Here is a 10,717-nt window from a genome sequence, read left to right as displayed (position 1 = left end):
GGGAAGAAGGGAAGGCAGCTGTCTTAGAATATAAAGGGATGTGGGCTAAGAAGACAAAATTTTATGTTTTCAAGAATGTGAAAAACATATATTAAGAAAGCCCTCCTAATCATCTCAAACCGAAATTACACAATTTTTAAATACACTTGATTTTTTTCTATAATGGTATTTTTAAAAAATTGAAATGTAAATGACCTGTCAAGTTTAATGTGTACAATGTGATTAGATACATTTATATATTGCAGTATGATTACCACCATAGTGTTAGCTAACACCTCTGTCAAGTCACAAAATTCTTTTTTTTGTGCATAGTGAGAACATTTAAAATCTAGTCTCTCAGCAACTTCAAAGTATGTAATAGAGTGTTGTTGACTATAGTCACTATGCTGGCCATTAGATCTCCAGAACGTACTCATTTTCTAGTTGCAAGTCTGTAGACTTTTTTCCAGTGGTTTTAGGTTCATAGTAAAATTGAGCAGAAGACACCGAGGTTTCCCATGTACCCCCGTCCCCACCCATGCACAGCCTTCCCCATTATGAACATCCCCCACCAGAGTGATACATTTGTTACAATAGATGAACCCACACTGACACATCGTTATCCCTGAAAGTCTATAGCTTGTGTCTGAGTTCATTCCTGGTGTTGTACTTTCACGAGTTCAGACGAAGTTTTAACGATATATGTCCACCATTGTAATATCATAAAGAGTAGTTTTACTGCGCTAAAAATCCTCTGTGCTCTGCCTATTCATTCCTCTCTCCAATACAGCCCCTGGCAACCACTGATCTTTTTAAATGTGTCTATAGTTTTGCCTTTTCCAGAATGTCATATAGTTGGAATCGTACAGTAGCAGTTTACTGCTTTAACTAAGTAATCACTTCTTTCAGATTACTTCTTTCACATAGCAATATGCATTTAAGTTTCCTCCATGTCTTTTTGTGGCTTGGTAGTTCATTTCTTTCTAGTGCTGAATAATATTCCATTGTCTGGATGCACCGCAGTTGACCTATTCATTCACCTACTGAAGAGCATCTTGGTTGCTTCTGATTTTGACAATTATAACTGCTATAAACACCCATGTGGTGGGTTGTTGTGTGGAAGGATAAAAGAAGCGATTCATAAATTAGAAAATAGAAATGGGAATACTAATAAATATAGGATATGAAAAATAACAATAGAAAAGACAATTGGCTAGACAGAGGAAGTACAATCAAAATTAAAATAAGAGAAAATAATTATAGAAGCAAAAAATTAATAGAATTATATGGAATCACATTACTCACTTCTGTGTAATACATTTGAAAACCTAGATGAAACAGATGAAATTTCAAGAAAATATAATTTACCAAAACATCCCAGAAAAGATAGAAATTCTAAATAGACTGGTTACCATAGAATAAATAGATGTTGCCAGAGAACTGTATTTTCCCACACCTCCATCCACAAAAGCACCATGACTATATTTCATAGGAAAAAATCTACTGAGAAACTTTAAGGAACAGATGAGTTGGTTGCTATTGATTCTATCCTGAACACAGAAATAAGGAAACCTTCCAAATTCTATTTATGAAGTGAGTATAACACTGATAACAAAATCTAATAAAACACACATATGTCTGATACATACACATACACAGTGACCATAGACAGTCTTTTTTTTTTAAAGATTTTATTTATTTATTTATTTATTTATTTATTTATTTATTTATTTATTTGAGAGGGAGAGCACACTAGAGAGAGAGAGCAAGAAAGCATGAGCAGTGGGGAAGGGCAGAGAGAGAAGGAGAAGCAGACTCCATGCAAGCAGGTAGCCCAACGCAGGGCATGATCCCAGGACTCCAGGATCATGACCAAAGCTAAGGCAGATGCTTAACCAACTGAGCCACCCAGCCATCCCAACCATAGACATTCTTACCCAGTAATCAACACAGCATGATGCTGGTGAAAGAATAGACAAATAGATCAGTTGAACAGAATAAAATGCCCTGACATAGTCCCACACAAGTATAGTCAACTGATCTTTGACAAAGAGCAATGGAAATTCAATGGAAAAAAGATAGTCTTTTCAACAAGTGGTGCTGGAAAAACTAGACATCTATATGCGATATAATGAATCTAGGCACTAACCTTACATTTTTCACAGAAATTGTCCAAAAATGGATATAGACCTAAATGTAAAACACAAAACTATAGAGCTTCTAGAAGAAAACATAGGAGAAAATCCAGGTAACCTTGGGTTTGGTAATGACTTTTAGATATAATATCAAATGCATGATCCGTGAAAGAAAAAATCGATAAATTGTTCTTTATTAAAATTAAAAAGTTCTGCTCTGCAAAAGACATTGTTTTTGTTTTTTAAGATTTTATCTATTTATTTGACAGAAAGAGAGACAGCCAGCAAGAGAGGGAACACAAGCAGGGGGAGTGGGAGAGGAAGAAGCAGGCTCCCAGCAGAGGAGACTGATGTGGGGCTCGATCCCAGAATCCCAGGATCACCCCCTGACCCAAAGGCAGATGCTTAACGACTGAGCCACCCAGGCACCCCTGCAAAAGACATTGTTAAGAGAATGAAAAGGCAAGCCACATACTGGGAGAAAATATCTGTAAAATATATATTTGATAAAGGACTTCTGTCCAAAATATACAAAGATCTCTTAAAACTCAACAATAAGAAAACAACTTAATTAAGAAGTGGGCAGATACCTCACCAAAGAAGATATACAGATAAGCTTACAAAAAGTTGCTTACCATCATATATCATTAGGTAGTTGCAAATGTAAACTGCTATGAGGTAACACAAATACCTATTAGAATGGCCAAAGTCCAAAATGCTGACAACACCAATTCTGGTTAGGATGTGGACCAACAAGGACTCTCATTCACTGTTGGTGGGTGTGTAAATGGTTTTACAAGACAGTTTGTAGTTTCTTACAAAGGTAAACATAGTCTTACCACACAATCAGTCAATTGCATTCATAGGTATTTACCCAAATGACTTAAAAATTTAAGACCACGTAAAAACCTGTGCACAATGTTTATAGCAGTTTTATTCATAAATGCCCCCAACTGAAAACAACCTAGATGCCCTTCCTTAGGTAAATGGATAAACAGATACCTCTATACAACAGAATATAAAGAATATTATTCAGTGATAAAAAGAAACAAGTTAATAAGCCATAAAAAGACATAGAAGAAACTTAAATACATATTGCTAAGTGAGGGCAGTCAGTCTGAGAAGGCTACATACTGTATGATTCCAACTATATGACATTCTGCAAGAGGTGAAACAATGAAGACAGTAAAAAGATTAGCGTTTGCTCCAAATTCGAGGGGAAGGGAGGATGAATCGGTGGCCCATAGAAGACTTCTAAGGCAGTGAAACTATTCTGTATGATAATTGTAATGGTGGATACACACATGACGTTATGCATTAGTCAAAACCCATAGAACAGTACAACACAAAGAGCTAACCTTAATATATAGGCTTTAGTCAATAACGTTATCCATGTTGGTTCATCAGTTGTAACACATGTGCCACACTAATAAAAGATGTTAATAATATGAGAAACTGTTTTGAGAGAGTGGGTTTGTGGGAATTTTTAGTACTTTCTGCTCAATTCTTTTGCAAGCCCAAAACTGCCCTAATAAATAGTCTATTAATAAAAATAATACATCAAGTACTCTTTAAAATTCCAAGTGTTTTTGCCTATCAGTGATGGAATTATGATCAATTCTCCTTTCTCCTACCACTTCTTTTCAGTTTTCTGTTCTTTGTTAATATGTTCTGCAAAAACAAAACAAAACAAAACAAAACAAAACAAAACAAAACATTATTTTGACAACAGATTAAATTTGAGAGAGGACATATATGGGGGAGGAAAGTGAAAGTCCAGAGGTAGAGGCAGGTGTGCCATCCCCTCCAAGCATACACACGTATGTACTCACAAGTACACAAGTACTCCCTTTTGTCCGGGCAGCTGGTTTCGGGAAACACAAGGTGACAGTGGAATGACTGTCAGGATGGTGTGAGCCCAGGTAACTTTTTCACTTTCTTGGGTTCACCTATCCAGTCAGCTGTGCACTAGATGGCACATGGTGACTCCTTAGACAAGAATGTGGTCTTATGTATGAGAACAGCTGGGCTCCCTGCGCAGAGAGGGTTATCCTACCAGGCAGCACTGGGGGAAAGAGGCAACACTGCAATTTTGAGGTAGTTCCAAGACCTCTGTGAAATGAGAAGCTTTGCTGATGGATGGTCTCTAATTCTGGGCTTGGTTCAGGAGCTATGGGGCTTACGGAGGTGAATGAGATATTTTCCTTGCCAAGTAGCCCAGGGTCCAATGTGGAAAGGACAGTGAAGATAGAGTGGGAAGCGGAGGAAGAGGCCCTTTAGAGGGGCATTATCTTGAGGCATTTGTGGAGACCCCTGCTCCCTCCCACAGTGCACTTCTACCTCCCTTATCCTCCATCTCCTGTCACCTTCTCCCCAACCACCTTCCCGTATCTCTACCATCTCTCTTCCTCTTCTGTTTTCCTCTGCTCTGCCTTAGAACAGAGCTTTTCAAACTGCTGGCAGCAACTCCTTATGGGTCATTAAAGCAATTGAGTAGGTCCAAACAATCATTCTAAAAAACCTTTTATTATGAAAAATATTTAAAGATGCATAAAAGTAGAGAGAATAAATAGTAAAACAACCCTTATACTACCTTGACTTAACAATTACAAATATTTCCCAGTATTTATCTTATTCTCCTTGCTAAGGTAGTTTAAATTACAGACAGTGATGTTTCGTCCCTAAAAACTTCAGCATACACTTCTAAAAGAATAAGGACGTTTTCTTACATAACTAAATACCCTACTTTCCAAATGCAAATTTTCCCAATTTGGGCTGTTGTTTTTTAAAAATGAAATTGAATAGAAAATGTTTCAGGAATTTATATGTAGTAAGGGAAAAGAAATTGTTCATATAACTTTTGTTTTAATTGTGTATATGTATGTATACTGTGTCATGATGTAAAATTTATATCGTACTGTGGTTTGCAGTCTAAGAAGTTTGAAGAGCCCTGCTCTAGGCCAGTGGTGCTCAAAGTGTAGTCCCAGGACTAGCAGCATCAGTTTTCCTGGGGACTTGTTAGAAATGCAAATTCTCGGGTTCCATTCCGTACTACTGAGTCAGATCTCTGGAGGTGGGGACCAGGAATCCATATTAAAAACCAACCAACCAACAAACCTGTATTTTAGGTGATTCTGCTAGTTTGAAAACTATGGATCTGGAGTCAACTGGGTGACCCTGCGATGATGCCCAGGCTTCCTTCACCCTCATCTGTTTCACGCAAAGTAGATCCATTCTTTCTCTTCGTTGTGCTGAGAGTTCACTAACAGAGGTGGAATCTACCTTGGCCGTGCTTCGAGGAGGTTTCTCTTTCCAAGCTTAGGCAAATCTTTACTCGGAGGCAGAGAAAGGTCTAGATCCATAAGATTAGTAATACACAGTTTCGTCTTTGTACTAGCAACATCGTAAAATGAGACTAAAGCCCTTAAAGGGTTGTTGTGAGGCTTAAATGGTGTCTGTGAAATGCTACCATTGCACCAGAGTAGTCGCTTATTATATGGTGGTGACAGTTGCTGTACCTGACACTACCTATCACAACCCTGGGCATATGCAGATGTTCAACGGTTGTGACTGATTGCTAACTGATTCACTGGAGAAGGAGGCAGGCTATTCTGGCTTGTTCCTTGATTTTGCCAGATATTGGAGCAATGTGATTTGTCAGAGACAGGAAATAGATCATAATTAGGAAGGAGAAAAGGAGGCACAGAAAGGAGGAGGATAAAGAGGAAGAAGAGAAGACAGTAAGAATGTCCATATTCATAAGAGCAATGGAGACCATGACCTTTTGTTTTCTTGGGGGAGAGGGGAGGTATGGGCTATTGCACACTAAGCAATCATATCTTCTTAGTTACAATGACAGGATTTCAGAACTGGAAAAGGGAACTTGGAGACCACAGACCCACACCCTCATAGCCCAGATAAAGCAGTTGGGGCCCTGGGAGAGCATGTGTTAGAGATGGCGGACAGAATTGGTTTCTGAGGACAGGCACTGCCTGCTACATCTTGCCATAAGTTCAGCCAATTCATCTCCATGGAAACCTTTGAAGGTTGTGAAGGTACAGATGTGGGAAAGGAGAGCAGGACTCTGAGAGTGATTTCTTTTCTATGCCTTTCCTTTTCTCCCTCATTCCTATTTATCAGTTTCTTCTGCCTCCTCTCCCCCTTCCCTCTCTCCCTCCTTTTCATGATTTGCACACAATAAGGACATGTCCAGGATGCTTGAGGTCACCAGGTCTGCAAAGGCCAGAACGCACACATTATCTGCTTCCTTAGCAATGTGCTTGTTTCTAGTGATTGAAACTCGCAGTTGGCTCTGACTGGGCACCAGGGTTCTGACTACTACTATTAAGAAACACTTTGGGGCGCCTGGGTGACTCGCTGGTTACGTGTCTGCCCTCGGCTCAGGGTCCTGGGATCCAGCCCCACGTCGGGTTCCCTGCTCCCCGGAGAGCCTGCTTCTCTGTCCCCGTCTGCTGCTCCCCCTGCTTGCGCTCTCTCTCTGTGAAATAAATAAGATCTTAACCGCCCCCCCCCCCAAACAACCCACTTCATCTGGTTCCTCAAAAATACTTGTGACTCTTGAATAGGCAGAGAAACCACTATGGAAACACAATCCAAAGCTGTTTTACCTCTTTGTGTCTTTAACCCTTTTCTTAACCTTCTTCAAGTGGTTGCTAATGGTTGCTCTGTGCAGGCAGAGTGCCGAGACCGCACCTCACAAGAAAGACTAACCTTCCAGGCGAATCTCAGGTTGCACGTGGAGTAAGTCTCTTAACCACAGCCCACAATAGTTACAGAAAGCATTTAAAAATGTCCTCATCCCCCTAGGCTGACTGGCTACTATGAGAAGTTAGATCCGGAGGGTGTGGAGTCTGGCTTTTTACATGTCACAGACGAAAGCTGAGCTTCCTGGCACTGGCTTAGAGGCCGTGATAGTCCTGGCATTCTTGCAGCCAGATACTCAGGGTCCCCCGTTGTAGAATGGATTGAGGAACAACCCGACCAGCTTCGCGCTTGCTTAGGCTTTGGCTGTGGAGTTCTGCGGCAGGGGGTTAGCCTTTCGCTGCCTGTCAGGCAGTGTCTGGGGCCCTGCGAAGAAGCTGCAGGACGTCGATAGCCGCGGGATAGCGGCCTAGCGAAGACGCTCCTGGAGCTGACAGGGAGGAGGGCCCCGCGCGGGCTTGTGCCAGAGCCTCGTTAGGATGGAGCCTTGGCTCGCCTGACGGTGGCAGACGGAGCGGTGGCGCCCCGGAGTAGTTGCACAAAGGAAAAGGCCCACACGGCGGAGATGTGTGTGCGCACATGCGTGCCCAGCCCTCTCGGCGCACAGCCCGCTCTCGCGGCTCGGAGCGCTGGTGCGTCCAGTGCACGCTGATTACCGCGTGAGACAACCCCCGCGGCGGGGGCGGCGGTGCGAGCAGCAGCCCCCGCGGGATGGCTGCACCTCTCCCAGTCAGCCCCCTTCTCGCCTGGGCAGCTCTGCAGGCACCTGGCGGGCAAGGAGGGGGGCCGAGGCAGGCGTTCAGAACCCCGGTACTAGCAGGAGCGCCTACATCGCTGTCTCCTCTCCCGCAACGCTGCGAGGACACACCGTGAATCGACCCAACAGCACTGCGTCCCCGCAAGGCAAGGAGCGCAGCATCACCTGGCAACAGGCGGCGCTCGGGCGCGTGCGCGCTGCCGGGGGCGGGGAGAGGTGGGCGCGGAGGCGGGCGCCTCGGGCGCGCAGCTGGGCGTGAGGTGGACTGAGCGGAGAAGCCGGGGCCTCAGGCCGCCGGCCGCCTCCGCCCTCCGCTCCTCCGCCCCTCCGCCCCTCCGCCCCCCGTGCGCGCAGGCTCCGCGGTTCCTCCGCGTGCTGGCAGAGCATCCTTCTTCCCGACCCTACCGGAAGGCGGCGCCGAAGACCCGACCTACCCGCACCGCAAATCCAGAGACTCACGCGCTCCCTCTGCCCGGGAAGCCCGACGCGCGGTTACAGCGAGATTTGGGGCGACCTGCTTTTCTTACCTCCACAACTGCCATTTCCCTCGCTCTCAAAGCCAGACATTATGTTGGGAAAGCTGCTGGATTTCAATCTTTAAGACAATCCCCTGAAGGGCGTGGCTGGCCGAGCGGCCCCGGAAAGTTGGCCTGGGCTGGAAGTGACTTGTTTTGTGCCTGAAGAGAGCGAGGAAGAGTGTGAGGGCAGCGCATCCTCGGGAGAGGTCTTTGAAACACCATCCCTAACAGCAGTAGAAACACTTACGTGTTGCTTTGTTTTGTTTACATACTGAGTGGCTTTTCGGTGAAATGCTATTTTCTTTAAAGGAAGAAATGGACCCCCAGGAGCTCAGCCGGCGACTGGCTACAGTGATCACTCATGTCGGTAAATGGAGCTTCCCCGCCCCTTGCGTTTTATTAATGGAGGTGGGGGCGTAGTCTCTGGGGCCGGTCTCCTCACCGCGCTCGCCCGCAGCCCCGGGGCAGCGCCCTGCGTGGGAAGCGGTGGGGTGCGGGCCGGGCGCCTCGGCTTCGCGGCTGCTGGGGGCGGCCAGTGCCAGGCATTCCCCGGGTCCTCCACGCCGGCGGGGCCGGGGCAGGCGGGGGCAGGTGCCCTCACCAGGCAGGTGCGTAGTCCCCTGAGGGCTGCTGGGCTCTTAGGATCCGTTACGCGCGCTGACCCGGCGCGGGTGGGGAGTTGTGTTGCAGTTGACGAGATAAAGAGATAGGAGAGGGAACTGGAACGAGTGCCGGTGCTTTGCAGCAGAAACTACTGCCAGCCGCGGAGGCTTGTCCACAAGGAAGCGTAGTGAACCGCAGGCTACGATAGAGGGTCGCCTCACTGCGTGGCCCCCCGGCGCGTTGGAAGTAGCGCCTGGAGGTGTCAGCACGCTCGTGGTGAACCCCGATGACAAGCCTCTGCAGGCTGCAGGAGACTGAGCAATGTTAATCCTCTTCTGTTGAGTTAAAAGAGGGGAGCAGAACATGCATGCCTTGCTCCTGAAATAAGGATTGTGTGAAAAGACAGGCCCTGTTTAGTAAAGAGGACATTGAGACAGTGGTACGTTGATTCCTTCTTAGCATCTTCTTCCCCCACCCCTTCCCTGGACCTCGCCAAATAAAACCATATTCAGATAGAGATTCTTTGGATGCAGATGACTAGAATTATCGGTGTAATTTTCAGTGTTGGTCACTTAACATTGAGACCCTTCCATAATGCAAATTAGTTTTAAAGTCAGGAAGTGTTTACCCCAGTGTTCTGCCCATTTGCTAAAACTGCCTTCTTAGTATTTATATATTACATATTGCTTCAATTAATGGGTTTCCTAGTCCAATGTATTTAGTGCAATAACGATATACATCTTGAATGATACACAGGTGAGGATATACTTTGTGAAAATGATTTATCTGGAAAAACCCAGTTTTGATGATTCATTTAAAAAAATGTTTCTGGTGCCAGCGTGGCTGCTGAACTGGTTTTTCTTTAAGACAAAGGTCAGTAGAATCCTACCAGGGAAGGCTGAGTGTGAATATTGCTGGAGGCAGGATGAAACAAACAGAATTTGGAGTTTGAAATATATTGAATGCTGAAATGGTTGTGCTTGAAATTGTGCGTATGCATGAATTTGCGGTGTAGGGAAAGAGATGTGTTCTGGGGTAATTACTGTCTGGATTTGAATCCTTCCTGGACGAGTCATTCAACCTCAGGCTAAAAATGGGAATTTTAATAATCCTTTCCCACCTAGCTCGAAGCCTATTTGTAAGCTGATGTGGGTAAAATCACCATCTAAACTGTGAATGTGCTATTGGTCATATCCCCATATGCCACTAAAGATCACTGGGCCTCTCTCAGGGTGAAACTTCCCATCTGTTAAACAAGGAGGTAGACCTGTGTGACTGTGTGGATGGCACCTTGGTGTTCCCTCATGTGGTCTCTCTTTCCATGGTGGCATCTCATCTTCCAGGTCCTCTCCATGTGGCCCTTCTCCAGCGGGGTGGTCTAGACTTCTTACCTCAAAGCTCAGGTCTCTGCTGGGATGAAGCAGAAGCTGCCAGGACTTCTTGATGACTGGGCTTGAAGTCCTGTGAAGTCACTTCCAAGTTCTTTTGGTCAAAGTGATCCCAGGCCCAGCCCAGATTCAAGGGGAGGGGGCACAAGTTTCCACTCTTGATGGGAGGATCAGCATGCCCAACCATGCGGAGTGGAAGTGTTGGTTGCTGTGTCCATGTTCTATGGCTGCTATGATACATCACCCCATACTTAGTGGCTTAAAATGGCACACGTTCCTATAGTTCAAACATTGACGCAGGTTTCACCAGGCTGAAATCAAGGTGTCAGCAGGGCAGCATTCTTCTCTGAAGGTGCTGCGGGAGGATCCTTTTTCTTGCCTTTTCCAGTATGTATGTATGTATGTATGTATGTATTTATTTATTTAAAAAGATTTTATTATTTGACAGAGAGAGAGAGAGAGAGAGAGAGAGCGAGAGAGGGAACACAAGCAGGGGGAGTGAGAGAGGGAGAAGCAGGCTTCCCGCCCAGCAGGGAGCCCAATGTGGGGCTTGATCCCAGGACCCCGGGATCACAACAAGAGCCGAAGGCAGATGCTTAACGACTGAGCCATCCA

The 10,717-nt window shown here is 45.2% G+C and overlaps 1 protein-coding gene across 7 annotated transcripts in view; it reads left to right on the top strand.

Annotated features, from left to right (window-relative positions):
• The first annotated feature begins 7,858 nt into the window (after positions 1 to 7,858).
• Positions 7,859 to 10,717, top strand: part of MCF2L2 (MCF.2 cell line derived transforming sequence-like 2) — a 248,979-nt gene continuing 246,120 nt past the window's right edge. For 3 of the 7 annotated variants that reach the window (XM_087861435.1, XM_087861430.1, XM_087861432.1), the window contains exon 1: positions 7,859 to 8,478. In XM_087861435.1, coding sequence (XP_087717561.1) covers positions 8,403 to 8,478 — 76 coding nt within the window. In that variant the 5' untranslated portion in view covers positions 7,859 to 8,402. Of the gene's footprint in view, positions 8,479 to 8,537; positions 8,720 to 10,717 lie in introns of those variants that run through there. The other 4 variants (XM_087861434.1, XM_087861431.1, XM_087861433.1 and 1 more) reach the window with 2 other exon arrangements.

Source organism: Ursus americanus, chromosome 4, assembly GCF_024610735.1.
Source record: "Ursus americanus isolate L20-20 chromosome 4, mUrsAme1.1.p, whole genome shotgun sequence".
Taxonomy (NCBI): domain Eukaryota; kingdom Metazoa; phylum Chordata; class Mammalia; order Carnivora; family Ursidae; genus Ursus; species Ursus americanus.
This window is presented reverse-complemented; position numbering and strand designations above follow the sequence as displayed.